General features: G+C 46.5%; 1 protein-coding gene across 1 annotated transcript in view; it reads left to right on the plus strand.

The window, feature by feature from the left end:
* LOC125485144 (monoglyceride lipase-like) overlaps positions 1-19,206 on the plus strand; it is a 117,019-nt gene that overhangs the window by 74,046 nt on the left and 23,767 nt on the right. The window contains exons 2-3 of the mRNA XM_048606579.1: positions 6,222-6,328; positions 14,640-14,776. Coding sequence (XP_048462536.1) covers positions 6,222-6,328; positions 14,640-14,776 — 244 coding nt within the window. The remainder of the gene's footprint in view (positions 1-6,221; positions 6,329-14,639; positions 14,777-19,206) is intronic.

Raw genomic sequence — 19,206 nt, forward strand, 5'->3', positions numbered from 1 at the left:
AGAACTTGAAGGTTGTGGTGTTCCCATGTATCTACTGCCCTTATCCTTCTAGATGGAAGTGGTCGTGTGTTTGGAAGGTGGTGTCTGAGGATCTTTGGTGAACTTCTGCAGTGCATCTGTTAGACAGTACACACTGCTGCTACTGAGTGTCAGTGGTGGAGGGAGTGGATGTTTGTGGATGTGGTGCCAATCAAGCGGGCTGCTTTGTCCTGGATGGTGTCAAGTTTCTGGAGTGTTGTTGGGGCTGCACTCATCCAGGCAAGTGGGGATTATTCCATCACACTCCTGACTTGTGCCATGTCGATGGTAGAGAGGGTTTCGGGAGTCAGGAAGTAAGTTACTCACTGCAGTATGCCTAGCCTTTTACCTGCTCTTGTAGCCACTGTGTTCATGTGGCAAGTCCAGTTGAGTTTCTGGTCATGTGGTAACCCCCAATATGTTGATAGAGGGGGTTTCAGTGATGGTAACACCATTGAATGTAAAGGTATGGTGGTGAGATTGTCTCTGATTGGAGACAGTCATTGTCTGGCATTTCTGTAGTCAATTGTATACTTTTCGCTTGTCAGCCCAAGCCTGGATATTGTCCAGATCTTGCTGCATTTGGTCATGAACTGCTTCAGTTTCTGAGGAGTCACGAATGATGCTGAACATTGTGTAATCATCGGCAAACATTCTCAATTCTGAAATATATTCAAGGATATAAGCATTTGTATGTGAATAAAAATCTCCTTAATTTACCATTTTTGGTGAAGGGAATTTGAAACTCTAATGACTTCTGAGAGAAAAACCTCCTCATCATCTCCATCTTAAATGGAAAGCCCCTTATTCTGAAACTGTGCTCTGAGCTCTAGATTCCCACCCAAGAGGGAAATACCCTCTCCACATTAGGGTGGCACGGTGGCTCAGTGGTTAGCCCTGCTGCATCACAGCGCCAGGGACCCAGGTTCAATTCCACCCTCAGGCAAAAGTCTGTGTGGAGTTTGCACATTCTCCCCGTGTCTGCGTGGGTTTCCTCCGGGTGCTCCAGTTTCCTCCCACAGTCCAAAGATGTGCAGGTTATGTGGATTGGCTGTGCTAAATTGCCCATAGTGTCTAGGGTGGGAAGCTCTTCGGAGGGTCGGTGTGGACTTGATGGGCCGAGTGGCCTGCTTCCACACTGTAGGGATTCTATGATTCACCCTGTCAAGCCTCCTCAGAGTCTGATGTTTATCAATGTGATCATTCTTCTCAACTCTAATGGATATCGGCCCAATGTGCTCAACTGTACTTACTGCAAGTTAAGGATTTGAGCAGCAGAGATAAGGAACTGCTCACAGTGGGTGGAAAACAAGAGCGGTACCAGGATCACATCTGAAAATAAAAATGGGAGAGAATTTCCGCAGTGGACAGGCTTATCAACAGCTGGCCAGTGGTGATATCACAGAGAAGAGGCCAGTGTTGAATTACAGGATTGTTGAAATTACTCCACAAAGGCCAGTATCCCATCACCACGTCACCGTTTATTTACACGAGCATAGTCCTTGACACTGACCCAGCTAGCTTAGGGCCAGCTCTCAGAGTGAACAGAACCCCTGACACTCCCGTTTATATCTGTCAGCCAGGACTCCCTGATTGGACCAGGTTAGCAGCCCCAATCAGGGAACTCAGATTCTATAAGGTTCACCTGGCTGACCTTATTCCAATCACTACATCTCGACCTCCTCTAAGTCCTGGGACATAGGCCTGTTCTTACTCCTGGGGCATTTTCCCACCAGGTCCAGTTTCTCTGACTCTGCCTTGGATACTGGAAGCGTGTGCTGGACCATAGCCTGCCTCATGCACCAGCAGCTTCTCAGCCAAAACCCATCCTCTTCTCAGGCAGTGACAGCATCAAGGCTGTGATATCTGCTGTGTCCATCTCATTCTCGGAGGTTAGGCAGAACCCACGGGTTCTGACGGCCTTGCTGGACGTTCTGAGGGGCCAGATATGTTTTCCCCCTGCCCTGTTTGTGAGGTAGCAGCTTTCACATGGTCCATGTACTTGTTCAGGACCACCTCTCCTACCTGGACTTTGTACATCACTGGACCTGACCTCATGTCGACCATGCCTCTTACCCATGCAGGGCCGTTCCCATGGTTTCAACACCAAACTTCACCCCCTGAAGTAAATGGTCTGTCTTGCTTAAAAGAGTCTTGTGTCTGGCATTGGTATCCCTGATGCCGTTTCACCAACCACCACCCCACCCCCCAACTCCCCCCGCCCAAGGTCTGGGAAGATCAGGTTTAACCTGGTGCAGAGTCTTCTCCCCATTGGCAACTCTGCTGGAGCTGTCCTTGTAGTTGCAAGAGGAGTGGTCCTATTATCAACAAGGAACGAAGAGAGTTTGATATTGAGCAAAGCTGTTTCCTTAAGCCTGCCTTCACAGTTTGGAATGCGCTTTCTAACAGACTGCTGGACGATTGATGGTATGGAGCTGTCCTTACATACCGAATGCCATTCAACTTTAGGAAATACTCAAATTCCCTGTTGGCCCATTGGCTGTGACCAATATCTCCAGGAGTCCATGCACTGCAAAAGATGCTCACAACGTTTCAATGGTCAACCACTTTGAAAGGGTGTCCACCATGACTAAAAACATTGAGCCCATGAAAGGACCTGCGTAGTTGATGTGTAACCACATCCAGGGTTTACCTGGCTATTCCCAGAAATGTGGGACAGCTGTTGGCGGTAATTTTTGCCCTTTTTGTCACTCTGGGCACCAACACGGTTATGCCTGCATCCAATTGTGGCCACCAGACTTAAATTCTTGCCAACATCTTCATTTTGGAAACCCCTGGATGACCCTGGTGGAGTTTAGCCAGTATCTGGTGGTGACCTTTACTTGGGACAATCTATTCTTGCTCCCCATAGTAAAACACCGTCCGCTACGGTGATCTGGTGTTGCCCTGTCCAGAAGGGTCTCCATTCTGATTGTCATGGCCCCTTTGCTTCCCCCATCACTACCAGATGCTGTCGTGATCTTTTTGTGTCTAGAGCCTGATATTCCCAGCAGTGACCAAAGGGTGAACAGAAAATTTAAAACCAGAATGGGCCCTGCTTGTGGCAGCATCGCCGGTGGTGTATCTGCCAGTGGGAGGCACCTCAAGGCATCTATATTTGCCACGTGCTCCCAGACGCTGTTCCAACTTGTATTTGTGCACACTCAGAGTAACAGCCCGCCATTGAATTCAACTTGAAGCTTAGGGCAGCACGGCCATCTCTTCTTTGAATAGCCCTAGTAAGGACCTGTGGTCCATTACTATTACAAGTGTAAAGGTATTGGTGGAACCTTCTCACACTAAAGATGATCGCCAACATTCTTTCTCTATATTTGTTCGCCATCAGCCAAATTCCAGGAAGTTAATGCCATCATGCATTCCTCTCCACTGGGCCACTGGTCATGTCAGCACCACATCTCGCTCGGGATCGTAGTGTGCCAACACCTTAGACAACAATAGCTGCTTCTTCACTTCCCTAACGGCTACGAGACCATTTCTCAATAGCAGGTGTAAAGGTACCAGGATGGAGGCCAGGATACGTATGAATTTTCCATAATAATTCATTAACACAAGGAAAGGCCTAAGCTCCAGTACGGATATGGGAGCTGGGCCTCCTTTGATTGCCCTCACTTTATCTTCCAACAGATGTAACCTGATCTTATCAGTTCTGTAGCCCGAGTAGGTCACTTAGAGTGCCTGGAACACAGATGTTTCCCTCCTAAGGCACACACCCGCCTGGGAGAGACGTTTAAGCACAATGTCCAAGTTCTCTAAATGCTCTTTATTGGTCTTCCTGGTTATCTAGATAAATGGTGACTCGGGGTAGACTTTGTAAAATGTCCTCCATTGTCCACTGGAAAATAGCAGAGACTGACGATACCCCAAAAGGCAGTCTCGTATATTGGTACAAACCCTTGTGGGTATTAATTGTACCATACTTCTGGGAAGGCTTATGGCGACTGCAGGTAAGCCTGGCTCACATCCAGCTTTGTGAAGGACAGCCCCCCTGCCAGCTTTGCATATAAACCCTCTATGCGAGCGATTGAGTATTTATCCTGCTGTGAAAAGCAGTTTATCATTTGTTTAAAATCCCCACAAAAGCGAACCAACCCATCAGGTTTCACAATCGGTGAAGCCCATTCCACAAACTGCACTGGTTTGATGATTCCCTCACTTTCCAGTCTCCCAATTTCTCCCTCTACTTTTGCCCGTAAGGCAAATGACACTGGGTGAACCTTGTGGAATCATGGGATTGCTTCCTGGTCAACATGCAAGGTGGCCTTGGCTCCTTTAGTAGTCCTTGGACCTTCCTGAAAAACCTCTGGTTATTTAATTAGGACTTCACTCAGGCAGCCATTTTCTAATCAAAAAATGTTGGGTTATTCAAGTTGAATCTTTCTCAATCAATTTGCCCCATGAAGCTTGGGCCTGAGCCTTTTACTACAATCAGTGTAACTGAGCCAGCTGCTTCTCTTAAGTATCTTAATCTGTAGAGGCTCCTCAGTGTAGCCTCTCAGCCTGGCCAAGATCTTACACAAACTTAAGGGTTGGAGTCCAGGGTAAATTTTATTAATGACCAGTTTAGATCATGGAATCCCGACAGTGTGGAAACAGGCTCTTTGGCCCAACAAGTCCACACCAACCCTCAGAGCATCCCGCCCAGACCCATTCCCCTATAACTCATCGAACCTACACATCCCTGAACACTACAGGCAATTTAGCATAGCCTAGCCTACATATCTTTGGACTGTGGGAGGAAACCAGACCACCCGGAGGAAACCCACACAGACACGGGGAGAACGTGCAAACTCCACACAGACAGTCGCCCGAGGGTGGAATCGAACCCGGGTCCCTGGTGCTGTGAGGCAGCAGTGCTAACCCCTGAGCCACCGTGCTGAGATCACTGAAACACCCACACCACTACCATTGGAACTGAGACATCATTTAACCAGACATTTATGTCTATTGATTTTCTGAAGAAGGGTCTAGGCCCGAAACGTCAGCCTTCCTGCTCCTCTGATGCTGCTTGGCCTGCTGTGTTCATCCAGCTCTACACCTTGTTATCCCTTTATGTCTATTGATTCTGATTTGGATGTTGCTAAGTAACTTAACTATTCCAAACCAGATGTAGGGAGATTTACTCCCCTGGATACTGGTCTATGAGCTCTCTTACTCAATTCAGGCATAGTGGATACTTTCGCCATCTCGAGTCTGCATACCACCAGCAACACAATGGCCTGCCAGCCCGGTTCCTTGAGAAGATTTTAACCTTTCAGCGGAGGTTTGGCTTTGTTTTGGGGTTTTGCTGTGGGCTGTCCTAGAGTCCCTCTGTTCAGGGTATGTCCTGAGTGAGGCTATGCAATTGCCTTCACTCAAACAGTGTTCCCCAAAACTCAGTCAGACTGGCAAAAGTGTCCACTTCCATCGGAATACCCTGCAACTGTAGTGCCTGTTCAAAGACCAGTTGGGCTTCAGCTAGTAGGCACTTTTGCACAGTTACATCATTCATTCCACATCCCAAATGGTCTCTCAGTATCTCACTTAGCGATAAACCAAAATCATGTCTTTACCAGTCATCTTAATCTCATCAAAAATCCTGATACGGATTCCCTAATTCTCAAACTGCCGAGCAACACTGATAGCATCTTTGAATTAGAGAAGGCTTGGAGTTATAATATTCCTTAACTGAATCCATCAACTCTTGAAAGGTTTTAGTAGCTGGTGCCTCAGGGAATTTTAGGCTTCTAATAACTGAAAAAGCTGCGGGTCCACAAGCTGTCAGGAAAATTACTCGTTGCTTTTTGGAAGCATAACAGCATGACGCCAGAGACACTTACCCCAACTCAAAGATGGCTGTTGCTAATGAATATCTTCAGGGGAGTGTTGTTCTCTGATGGCCACTGAAACAACTCCACAGAGGCCGATATCCCATCGCCAGGTTTCCCTTTATTTACACGCGCATAGCATATGACACTGACGCACCTAGTTCAGAGTCGACTCCTGGAGTGAACAAAAATCTCTGACATTCCTGTTTATATCTGTCAGCCAGGGCTCCCTGATTGGACCAGAATAACAGCCCCAATCAGGGAACTCATATTCTATGAGGTCCACCTGGTTGACCTCATTACAATCATGACGATTGTAATGCAATTTGTTTAAATTTGAAGCTGATGGGGTGTTGTTCTGCGGCTTAATTTTTCTAGGGCTCTAATGATGCTGATACACAATGCAGGCGATCATTCTGGCCGCTACTCAGAACTTGTGTCATTGTTTCTGAAGAAATCCATGTTCGTATTTTCACATGATCACAGTAAGTACTAGCCATTATCGCTAAGCCGTACATCAAGAAACACGTTGCCATCTTTCGGTGGCCACTGCCAGGCTCTCTCCTCAGGCAGTCCCTCAAGATCAAGTATGACTTGCTCCACTCTGGTTCAATGGGTTCTGATCTAGGTGAAAGTTCCATTCTCTAGGGCTTGGCTACAATGTGGGCCAGTTGGTGCTGGAGCGGCTGGGTAGGTGGATTGTTGGGAGGTTAGTATGCTCTCTGTGACATTCTACTCTTGTTTCTTTTGTTTTATTCATGGCATGTGGGCATTGCTGGCTGATCCAGCATTTATTGCCCTTTGAGAAGGTGGGGGTGAGCTGCCTTTTTGAACCGCTGCAGCCCATGTGCTGTAGGTAGTCCTACAATGCAGGAAGGGCATCACAAATATTGACCCAGTGACAGTGAAGGAACGGCAATATATTTCCAAGTCAGGATGGTGAGTGGCTTGGAAGAGAACTTGCAGATGGAGGTGTTCCCATGTATCTGCTGCCCTTGTCCATCTAGATGGAAGCAGTCATGAGTTTCGAAGGTCCTGTCTAAAAAGTTTTGGTGAATTTCTGCAGTGCATCTTGTAGATGGTACACACTGCTGCTACTGAACATTGGTGGTGGAACGATGGTGGAGAGAGTGGATGTGGTCCCAGTCAAGCGGGCTGCTTTGTCCTGGATGGTGTCAAACTTCTAGATGTTGTTGGGGCTGCACTCATCCAGGCAAGTGGGGCATACTCCATCACACTCCTGACACATAGATGTGGAGAGGCTTTGGGGAGACAGGAAGTGAGTTTTTTCAAAGTGGGTGCAATTATTTCTGTGACTGGGAGGCTTCTGTAGCCGTCAGCAACAACAACTGGGTGTCTACCAATGGAGAAGTCAGCAGAGTTGACAATAACCTGAATCCATTGGTCCTGGGACATAGTTAAGACACACTGCACGGATCACGCAATAAAGAAGGTTCAGAGGATAAGGTGAAAATGCAAATAACAGAAGCAAATTAGCTAAGCGGGCACCATGGTCAGCATGGACCAGTTTGGGCTGAAGGGCCTGTTTCTATGACTCAAAGAGAGATTATGGAAAGAGACTAGCAGTTACCATAAAAGGAAATCCCAAAGCCTTTAATAACCATATGAATACTAAAAAAGGGTGATAAAAGGAGGAGTAGCGCCAATTAGGGACCAATAAAAGGATTAGCTCAGGTAATAAATGAATGGTTTGCATCTGTCTTCACCAAGGAAAAGCTGCTTCCCCAGTCGAAGATAAAGAGGAGGCAATTAATGCATAAGTCTGATTTAAAATTGATAAGCAGAAAGTATTGAATAGGCTGTCTGTGGTTAGGTGATAATGCACAATAAGATGCATCCAAGGATAGTATCAAGGAAATAATGGAGACATTGGCCGTAACTTTACAGTTTTTTTTAATCAAAGAGCTGGAGAATTGCAAATTGTACGTCTGGTCCAAAAAGGATATAAAGGTAAATCCAGCAAGTACAGGAACAAGGGGTGACAGTGTCAAGATATGGGCTAGGCCATTTTAGACTGAAATGGGAGAAATCCTTTTATTCAGAGAGTGGTGAACCTGTGGAATTCTCTCCCACTGAAGGTTATGGAGGAAAATTCACTGAAAATGTTTAAGGAAATATATATAGATACCTAGTAACTGGAAGTGACAATGGTGACATGAAGTCAAACCATTTCATACAGAGAGTGGAAAAGGTTTGGAACATTCTGCCTAAGTGTGTGTTGGAGGCATTTTCAATTAAGGCATCCAATAGGGAATCCAATAGGAAATCCATTTCTGAAGAAGGGTCCAGATCTGAAATGTCAGCTTTCCTGCTCCTCTGATGCTGCTTGGCCTGCTGTATTCATCCAGCTCTACACCTTGTGATTCTCCAGCATCGGCAGTTCCTACTATCTCTCAATAGGGAATTAGATTGTTTTCTGAAAAGGATGCTTGTGCAGGGTTAAGACTGGGAAATAGCACTAATGGGATGGCTCACTTAGAAAGCTGGGGCAGACACGATAGGCTGAATGGCCTCCTCCTGTATTTCTGTAACTGCTTTTTTTTTGAAGTGGATTCAACTGTTTCTATGATTGCGAGGCTGTTGTAGCCATCAGTGACAACAAGCATGAGTCTACCAACTGACAAGTCCGCAGAATTGACAAGAACCTCAATCCATTGGACCTGGGATATAGTTTAGACACCTTGCGAGGATCACCAGGACTTAACATTATGGTTGCTTGATCTTGTGTATTACCATTTGGGTCAGTTCCTGGAAACCAACCCTTTCCCGAAGAAATTGTGTGGTTTTGGCAATTTCTTAATGGTCTTCATATACCCTGCCAACATTCACGCATACATTGTGCATAACACGAGATCAGCTGTGCTTGTGGTGGTATCATCAGCAAAAGCAACGTGACTTCTCTGTGAAACAATAACTGCTTCTTAAACATGAGCAGCTTACACCCCACCAACTGATGACAGCCTGACTGTGTCTATCTGTAGTTGCCAGCCACAACAAGAACTATTGCATTTACAGTAGAGACTAAGCAAACCTCCAAAAAAGGTACAAAACTTTTCCTTTTGCAGAATCTTGTCGTCAAGGTGAGGTTCTCAGCTGGTGTGAGGTTTTGGCCATTTGAGAACAGCCAGAATTAGAACAGGATTTTCCATGAGCAACAGCAATGGATTCTTTCATTAAAACAATTACTCAATGTTTTTGCTTCTGCTTACAACTCCTTCTGCTTGTGCTATTCTGTATCACAGCTTCAAGTGAACAATATATTGAACCTTTAGAAGTCGGTGCAGGAGTCGGCAATTCAGCTCCTTGAGCCTGCTCCACAATTTACTACCATCAAGGCTGATCTTATCTCAGTCTCAGCTCCTGCCAACTCCTCACTATCTTTTAACCAATTACCAATTAAAAATCTATCTGCTCCTTAAATATACTCAGTGCTTCACCATCCACTGCATCTGGGGTAGTGAATTCCCTTCCAACCTCTTCCATCAAACAGAAGATACAGGAGCTTAGGGAGGCGATGGCCTAGTGGTATTATCACTGGACTGTTAATCCAGAGACCCAGATAATGTTCTGGGGACCTGGGTTTGAATCCCGCCATGGCAGATGGTGGAATTTGAATTCAACTAAATATCTGGAATTAAGAGTCTAATGGTGACCATGAATCATCACTGATTGTCAGGGGAAAAACCCATCTGGTTCACTGATATCCCTACCTGGTCTGGCCTACAAGTGACTCCACACCCACAGCAATGTGGTTGACTCATAACTGTCCCCTGGGCAATTAGGGATGGGCAATAAATGCTGGCCTAGCCAGCAACACTGAATGCATAATTTTAAAAAATCACACCAACAGGTTTAAGAACAGCTTCTCCCCTGCTTTATTAGACTATTAAATGGACCTCCCTAACTTCAAATAATGTTGATCTTGCGACGTAACCTTGTGTGCCTCACTCTGTCTAAGCATCCTATGATCTGTATGTCCTCGTTTGCTACAATCTACTTGCACTGCTTGCAAAAGAAAGTTTTTCACTGTACTTAGGTACATGTGACTACAATAAGTCAGATCAAAAGATTCATAACTCTTCGAGAGAAGTAATTCCTCCTCATTTCTGTTCAAATCTGCCACCCCTTATCCTAAAACTATGACCTCTCATTCTAGAAGCAATTTGAAAGCACTACGTGAATGACATGTCTAGCCCAGAGGAACTGGTTTTGAATGAGTTTCTGCATGATGCTGGGCACATTGACTGGGAATAGAACTCTGCTGGTGGTCCACGTTTCTTGTCACCTTGTAAAGCCACTACTTGTGTTAATCCTCCAATGTTTTGGAGTATCTACTGTAGATTGCTCAAGTCTCCAAAGCATTTCGGAGCATGTGGATCACTGCTCCTTGGTAAGCCATATCTTCCTCCAATGAGTGCCTGCAACAAAACATCACTCCCAACACCCCACTTACATTAATAGTGAGATATCCTGGAAAATATGTGACACTTTCCATATTTTGTGAGCCTCCACTCATTGAAGGCAGATGTACTAATGCATCATGGTCCGAAGCAATGTAACTTTCAGCCAAGTATGGAAAAGAACATTTTAGAACCAGGATCTCAAAACCATCATGACCAGCTGCACCCACAACATAACTACTCAAATATATTGCCCTCACCCTAACGATTCACTTTCATCTACTGAGCTTATATTGTCACAAAACATCAAATGGCTCATTTAAAAACAAAACACGGGGTTGAATTTTATGGGGTTTGTGAGATTTGGGGCCTGGGGATGGGGGTGGCAGCCTGGAAATGATAAGGAAGGTGGATATTGTACCCATCACCCTCTCATTGACATGGTATTGTGCCTGCAGAAGGGAAGGTGGAGGACAGTCCCCAGTTCCCAGAACCCAATGGAACCACTCAAGTGACTAATTAAGGGAGGGTGGTCTCCTAGCCAAATGGGGTCAATAAGTCCCCTGGACCTGATAGATTGTTTGTTAGGATTCTAAAGGACATAGGCTCAGAGAGAGTGGACGTCCTGAGGTTAGTCCTCAGATTCCAAGAATCCTCAGATTCTGGAAAAGTCCAGCAGATTGGAAAGCTACCAACATAACACCCTTATTCAAATAGGGAAGGAGACAAAAAGTAAACGGGTAACTGGTTAGTTCAATACTTGTCATTGTTAGAATCAAATGTAAAGTGTCAGTATAGCTTCATAAAGGAAGAATCATGCCAGACAAATTTATTTGGGCTCTTTGAGGAGGTAACAAGCAGGGCGGATAAAGGCCAACCAGTAGATGTATACATTTGAAGTTCCAAAAGGCACTTGATCAGGTACCATACATAAGGTTACTTAATGTGGATGAAGGTGGAGCAGTGGATGTGGTATACATGGATTTAAGTAAGGCGTTTGATAAGGTTCCCCATCGTAGGCTCATGCAGAAGGTAAGGAGGCATGGGATAGGGGGAAATGTGGCAGATTGGATTTAGAATTGGCTGACCCTTAGAAGACAAAGGGTGGTAGTGGACGCAAAATATTCAACATGGTGCTCAGTTACAAGTGGTGTACCACAAGGATCAGTTCTGGGTCCTCTTCTATTTGTGATTTTTGTAAATGATTTGGATGAAGGAGTGGAAGGGTGGATTAGCAAGTTCGCGGACGATACGAAGGTGGGTCACGTTGTGGACAGTGCGGAGGGCTGTTTTAGGTTATAAAGGGACATTGATAGAATGCAGAGCTGGGCTGAGAAGTGGCAGATGGAGTTTAATCCTGAAAAGTGTGAGGTGATTCATTTTGGAAGGACAAACTTGAAAGCAGAATACAGGGTTAACGGAAAGATTCTTGGCAGTGTGGAGGAGCAGAGGGATCTTGGAGTTCATGTTCACAGTTCCCTGAGAGCTGCCACCCAGGTAGATAGAGTTGTTAAGAAGGCGTATGGTGTGTTAGCTTTCATTAATAGAGGGATTGAGTTCAACAGCCGTGAAGTTACGCTCCAGCTATACAAAAGCCTGGTTTGGCCACATCTGGAGTATTGTGTCCAGTTCTGGTCACCTCATTACAGGAAAGATGTGGAAGCGTTAGAAAAGGTGCAGAGGAGATTTACCAGGATGTTGCCTGGAATGGAGGGAAGGTCCCACGAGGAAAGATTGAGAGAGCTAGGGCTTTTCTCTTTAGAATGACGAAGGATGAGAGGTGACTTGATAGAGGTGTACAAAATGATCAGATGTATAGATAGAGTAGACAGCCAGAGACTTTTTCCTAGGGTGGAGGTAGCTTTTATGAGGGGACATAGTTTTAAAGTGAAAGGAGGTAGATATCAGGGAGACGTCAGAGGTAGGTTCTTTACTCAGAGAGTGGTTGGGGCGTGGAATGGAGAGGGTAGTGGAGTTGGCCTCATTAGGGGCATTTAAGCAGCTGTTAGAAAGGCATATGGATGATAGTATAAGGTAGGGGTGGAGTTAGATAGACCTTAGGATTAGGGTAAAAATTCGGCACAACATCATGGGCCGAAGGGCCTGTACTGTGCTGTACTGTTCTATGTTCTATGTTCTATTAATAAGGTGACAGTTCATGGTGTTGGAGGTAGTATATCAGTATGATAGAGGATTGGCTAACTGATGGAAGACAGAGAGTTGTTATAAGGATGTCTTTTCAGCCTGGAAACATGTAACTAGTGGGTGCCACAGGGATCGGTGCTGGGACCGCAATTACTTACAGTATATATTAGTGACTTGGATGAGGAAAGTGAAGGTATTATAGCCAAGTTTGTGAATGACGCAAAGAATAGATGGGTCAGCAAGTGGTGAGAATAACATAAAGATCCTACAGAGAGATATAACCAGGGTGATGTGAATGGGCAAAACTTGACAGATGGAACATAATGTGAGGCTATGCACTTTGGCAGGGAGAAGAGCCGAATGTTATTTTAAGTGAAGGAAGACTGTAGAAATTACCCGTATCGAGGGATTTGGGAATTGAAGCGTACGGGGAGAAAGCAGGAACAGGGACTGACACCTACAATCATTTTGAAAGATGGGGGCAGGTTCTAAGGGCCAAATGGCCTACTTCTGTTTCTATTTTCTATGTTTCTACATTTCTACAGCTTGGCTACCCAATGTCAATTACTCACATTTTCAGAGGGGGTGGTTTGTTGATTAGTGATCAAAGAAAGCCTTCACTAATCATCTCTGGCTGAACACAGGAGTGCCAAGTTTCGCTGCATGCCTTCACTCAGCTCCTGCCAACACTAGACAGTTCGAAAATTAGGCCACGGAGGATCCAAGGCATCTTTCTGCATCAGAGAGGGAGAATTGATTATGGAATTGAGGGGCCCCACTCCACATCAAACAAGGGGCTAAGGAAGGAGGCAGACCCACATGAGCAACCACTGATGATAGAGGAATTGGACCCATTCAAAGTTTTGGCAAAGATCTGTAGCTCGGGTTATGGGTGAGGTTGTTGGACTCATGTCATTATACCATGCCTTGTTTAAAATTAATTTCTATTTTACAGATTATGGGCATCGCTGGCTGGGTCAGCATTCATTGCCTGACCCTAGTTGCCCCTTGAGAAGGTGGTAGTGAGCTGCCTTCTTGAACCGCTGCAGTCCACATGCTGTAGGTTGACCCACAATGTTGTTAGGGAGAGAGTTCCAGGCTTGACCTAGTGATACTGAATGATGATTTCAAAGTCAAGATGGCATGTGAGTGGAGGAGAGGATGTAGGTGCCGGTGTTTCCCATGTGTCTGCTGCCCTTGTCCACTCATAGTTAGAGGTCACATGATACCAGGTTAAAGTCCAACACGTTTATTTGAAATCACAAGCTTTGGGAGCGCTGCCTCTTGGAAGCCATTGGTTTGGAAGGTGCCATTAAAGAATGCTTGCTGAGTTGTTGCAGGTATTTTGTAGGTGGAACACACTGCCACTACTGTGCATCAGTGATTGAGGGAGTGAATAGTTAGGATGGTAGGATGATGTGCCAGTCAAGTAGGCTGCTTTGTGCTGAATGGCAATGAGCTTCTTTGCACAAGATACTTAGTACGGTTCAGTTTTTGGTCAATGATAATTCCCAAGATATTGACAGTTAGGAATTTGGTGATGGTAATGCCACTAAATGCCAAGGGGAGATAGTTAGGTTCTCTTTCAGTGGAGATGGTCTCTGTATGGATCTCCTGTGCCACATATATTACGTGCCATTTTAGCCCAAGCCTGGATATTGTCCAGATGGTGTTGTATTTGACCATGGACTGCTTCAATATCTGAGGAGTTGCGGATGGTGCTGAACATTGTGCAATCATCAGCAAATATCCCCACTTCTGACCTTATGATGGAGGGAAGGTCATCGATGAAGCAGCTGAAGATAGTTGAGCCCAGGACACTACCATAAGGATAGTAATGTCCTGGAGCTGAGATGACTGATCTTCCACAACCACAACCACCTTCCTATGTGTCAGGTATGGCTCCAGTGGAGAGTTTGCCCTCTGATACCCGTTGATTCCAGTTTTGCTATGGCTCCTTGATGCTAAACACAGTCGAATGCAGCCTTGTTGTCAAGGGCTGTCACTCTCACCTCGCCTCTGGAATTCAGCTCTTTTGTCCATGTTTGAACCAGGGCTGTAATGAGGTCAGGAGCTGAGTGGCCCTGGCGGAACCCAAACTGGGCGTCACTGAGCAGGTTATTGCTGAGCAGGTGCTGCTTGAGAGTACTGTTGGCACACATACACTGAGTCTGCAGTCAATCATTGAAAGCCTGTAAGGCAAAATGTTTTGTCTCCTGTTTGCACACAGTTGGCCATGGACAGAGTGAAGGGGCTCGTCTGTGGGTGTCTGATTTCAGAATATACGTCCGGGACTGCGTACAGCACCTTGATATGATAAAGAGAAAGTTCCCACTTCTAAAGATTTACATATTTGCAGTTTCCATGGTAAGTAACCTATTGAAAGAAATTGTATTAAGTTGCGTGTTATTTAATTTATCATGCTTTAAAAAAGGGTGAAGCCACCACAGCCTTGCTCTCTCATTAGAAAGAGATGACTGGAGGTGATTTAGTGAGGGGACAGATTCGGATGGAGAATCTTTCAATGGCAACTTCAGCTACTGTGGGAATTGAACCCATACTGTCAGCATTACTCTACATCGTACACCCGCTCCCTGGCCAACTGAGCTGGACAACCCCAATACCTTTTGCTACAGGACAGGTACAGCACACGGCTCAATACAGTGTAAAGCTCTTTCTACTCTTTCAAACTGGAAGTAGATCTCCCTCTACACTGTTCTCAATCATTCCTAGGACAGGGACAGCACAGGGCTCAGTACAGAGTAAAGTTTCCTCTACATGGGCCCCATCAAACACTCCCAGGACAGGTACAGCACACGGCTCAATACAGTGTAAAGCAGTTTCTACATTGTCTCTGGCGAAAACTCCCAGGACAGGGACAGCACGGGTTAGAAACAGAGTAAAGCTCTCTTATACTTTTTGAAACTGAAAGTAAAGCTTCCTTCACACTATCCCCCCATCAAACACTCCCAGCACAGGCCAGCACAGGGTTAGATACAGAACAAAGCTCTCTCTACACAGTCCCCATCAAACACTCCCAGGACAGAGACAGCACGGGGTTAGATACGGAGAAAAGCTCCCTCAATGCTGTCCCCATCGAACACTTTCTGGACAGGGACAACAGAAGGTTAGATACAGAGTAAAGCTCTTTCTACTCTTTCAAACTGGAAGTAGAGCTCCCTCAACACTGTTCTCAATCATTCTTAGCACAGGGCTCAGTACAGAGTAAAGTTTCCTCTACATGGGCCCCATCAAACACTCCCAGGACAGGTATAGCATAGGGCTCAATACCAAGTAAAGCTCCCCCTAATCTTTTAAAGTGGAGGTAAAGGTCTCTCTACACTTTCTCAATCATTCCCAGGACAGACACAGCATGAGGCTTAATATGGAGTTAAGCTTCCTCACTCTTTTAAACTGAATGTGAAGGTCAATCTACACTGTGCTCATCAAACACTCCTATGACAGGGACAGCACAGGGTTAGATACTGAATAAAGATCCCTCTACACTGTCCCCATCAAACACTGCCAGGACAGGGTCAGCATGGGCTTAGGTACAGTAACTCTATGGCATGTAGGCAGGTGTGGAGGTCATGCTGTGCACAGCAGGATCCCACCGGCAGCTGCAGAGTTAGGATCTCTGCATTTTTATTCCTTTTCCAATTGAGGGTGGAATGTTGGGCATCAGGCTCTTTAAATCCCACCTGAGCCTGGTATGAAAAGCACCATCAAAAGGGTAAGCATTCCACCGGTGCAGTCATCATTCTGTTATGAGCTGGCACAAGTACCAAACGGGCACCCTTCAAATTCTGTCCCAGGCAAACACTGTAAAGCTTTCAGCAATGGGAACATCAGCACTTCAAGTTGCAAGCAATATACTCACCCAAGGAATGGTAACAAAGCCCCTTGATGATAAAGAACCACAACTGACCTGAGCTATGGGCAGCACGGTGTCTCAGTGCTTAGCATTGCTGCCTCACAGCACCAGGGACCCAGGTTTGATTCAACCCTCGGGTGACTGTCTGTGTAAAGTTTGCACATTCTCCCCGTGTCTGCGTGGGTTTCCTTTGGGTGCTCCGGTTTCCTCCCATAGTCCAAAGATGTGCAGGCTAGTTGGATTAGCCATGCTAAATTGCCCATAGTGTTCAGGGATGTGTAGTTCAGGTGGGTTATATGGGAATGGGTTTGGGTGGGATCAGTGTGGACTTGTTGGGCCGAAGGGCCTGTTTCCACTCTGTAGGGATTCTATGATTCTGACCTCTTCGCTTTTAAATGAGCGAAAACAATTGAGTTGCAGATTCCACTTTATTTAGGTCCTGTTGGATGGAGATATTTTCAGTTTGTTTTTGTCAATATTTTCCCCTTTCCCTTCCTCATCTCCTAAAGACATTAACTCATGCTCAGGGCTGTCTGAGTCAACCATATTTCTGTGGGTCTGGCATCACATGTAGGCCACATCAGCTGAGGACAGCAGTTTCCTCCCCTGAAGGACTTTAGTGAACCAAATGGGTTTTTCCCTGACAACTGACAATGATTTCAATATCATAATTAAAGTCTTATTTCTAGATTTTTATTGAATTCGAATTCTACCCTCTACCACAGGACTTGAACCTAGATCTCCAGATCATTACCCAGGTCTGAATTAATATGTCTAGCAATAATACCACAAGACTATCACATCCTCCAGCTGGAACTAATAATCTGTCTACTTTAGTCTGTTCCACATTTAACAAGATTATCCTTGATCTTGACCCCAGCTATCTCCCTATCCCTTAATTCCTGGAAATCTTCCAATCTGTCTTGAATCTACTCAACAACTGAGCATCTACAGCTCTTAGGAATAGACAATTGCGAAGATTGACAAGCTTTAGACTGATTCCCCATCCTGGGGGCTGAAATAGCTGGACGAGAGGGCCTAGTTGTCCTTGAGAAGGTCATGTTGAGTGTTGCTCTCCAGCAAGTAACTGGCCTTGGATGTTTCTCGCAGTCAGTGTCCATCTGATTCTCACTCAGAGATAGTAGGAACTGCAGATGCTGGAGAATCCGAGACAACAAGGTGCAGAGCTGGATGAACACAGCAGGACAAGCAGCATCATAGGAGCAGAAAGGTTGACGTTTCGGGCCTAGACCCTTCATCAGAAATGGGGGAGGGGAAGGGGGTTCTGAAATAAATAGGGAGAGAGTGGGAGGCGGATAGAAGATGGATAGAGGAGAGGATAGGTGGAGAGGAAACAAACAGGTCGAAGAGGCGGGGATGGAGCCAGTAAAGGTGAGTGTAGGTGGGGAGTTAGGGAGGGGATAGGTCAGTCCAGGGAGGACGGACAGGTCAAGGGGGCGGGATGAGGTTAGTAGGTAGGAGATGGGGGTGCGGCTTGAGGTAGGAGGAGGGGATAGGTGGGAGGAAGAACAGGTTAGGGAGGCGGGGACGAGCTGGACTGGTTTTGGGATGCGGTAGGGGGAGGGGAGATTTTGAAGCTTGTGAAATCCACATTGATACCATTGGGCTGCAGGGTTCCCAAGCGGAATATGAGTTGCTGTTCCTGCAACCTTTGGGTGGCATCGTTGTGGCACTGCAGGAGGCCCAGGATGGACATGTCGTCTGAGGAATGGGAGGGGGAGTTGAAATGGTTCGCGACTGGGAGGTGCAGTTGTTTAGTGCGAACCGAGCGTAGGTGTTCTGCAAAGCGGTCCCCGAGCCTCCGTTTGGTTTCCCCGATGTAGAGGAGGCCACAACGGGAACGGCAGACGCAGTATACCACATTAGCAGATGTGCAGGTGAACATCTGCTTGATGTGGAAAGTCTTCTTGGGGCCTGGGATGGGGGTGAGGGAGGAGGTATGGGGGCAGGTGTAGCACTTCCTGTGGTTGCAGGGAAAAGTGCCGGGTGTGGTGGGGCTGGAGGGGAGCGTGGAGCGGACAAGGGAGTCACGGAGAGAGTGGTCCCTCCGGAAAGCAGATAAGGGTGGGGAGGGAAAGATGTCTTTGGTGGTGGGGTCAGATTGCAGATGGCGGAAGTGTCGGAGGATGATGCATTGGATCCGGAGGTTGGTGGCGTGGTACATGAAGACGAGGGGGATTCTTTTTTGGTTCTTATTGCGTGGACGGGGTGTGAGGGATGAGTTGCGGGAATGTGGGAGACACGGTTGAGGGCGTTCTCGACCACTGAGGGGGGGGGAGTTAACGGTCCTTGAAAAATGAGGACAACTGAGATGTACGGGAGTGGAATGCCTCATCCTGGGAACAGATGCAGCGGAGGCGAAGGAATTGGGAATAGGGGATGGCATTTTTGCAGGAAGGTGGGTGGGAGGAGGTGTGTTCTAGGTAGCTGTGGGAGTCGGTGGGCTTGAAATGGATATCGGTTTCTAGGTGGTTGCCCAAGATGGAGACAGAGAGGTCCAGGAAGGTGAGAGAGGTGTTAGAGATGGTCCAGGTGAACTGAAGGTTGGGGTGGAAGGTGTTGGTGAAGTGGATGAACTGTTCGAGCTCCTCATGGGAGCACAAGGTGGCACCGATACAGTCATCAATGTAACGGAGGAAAAGGTGGGGTTTAGGGCCAGTGTAGGTACGGAAGAGGGATTGTTCCACGTAACCTACAAAGAGGCAGGCGTAGCTTGGGCCCATGCGGGTACCCATGGCCACCCCCTGTGTCTGTAGGAAGTGGGAGGAATTGAAAGAGAAGTTGTTGAGGGTGAGGACGAGTTTGGCTAAGCGGTTGAGGGTGTCAGTGGAGGGGGACTGGTCGGGCCTGCGGGACAGGAAGAAGCGGAGGGCCTTTAGGCCATCTGTATGGGGAATGCAGT

The sequence above is a fragment of the Rhincodon typus genome, chromosome 16, assembly GCF_021869965.1.
Source record: "Rhincodon typus isolate 14 chromosome 16, sRhiTyp1.1, whole genome shotgun sequence".
NCBI lineage: Eukaryota > Metazoa > Chordata > Chondrichthyes > Orectolobiformes > Rhincodontidae > Rhincodon > Rhincodon typus.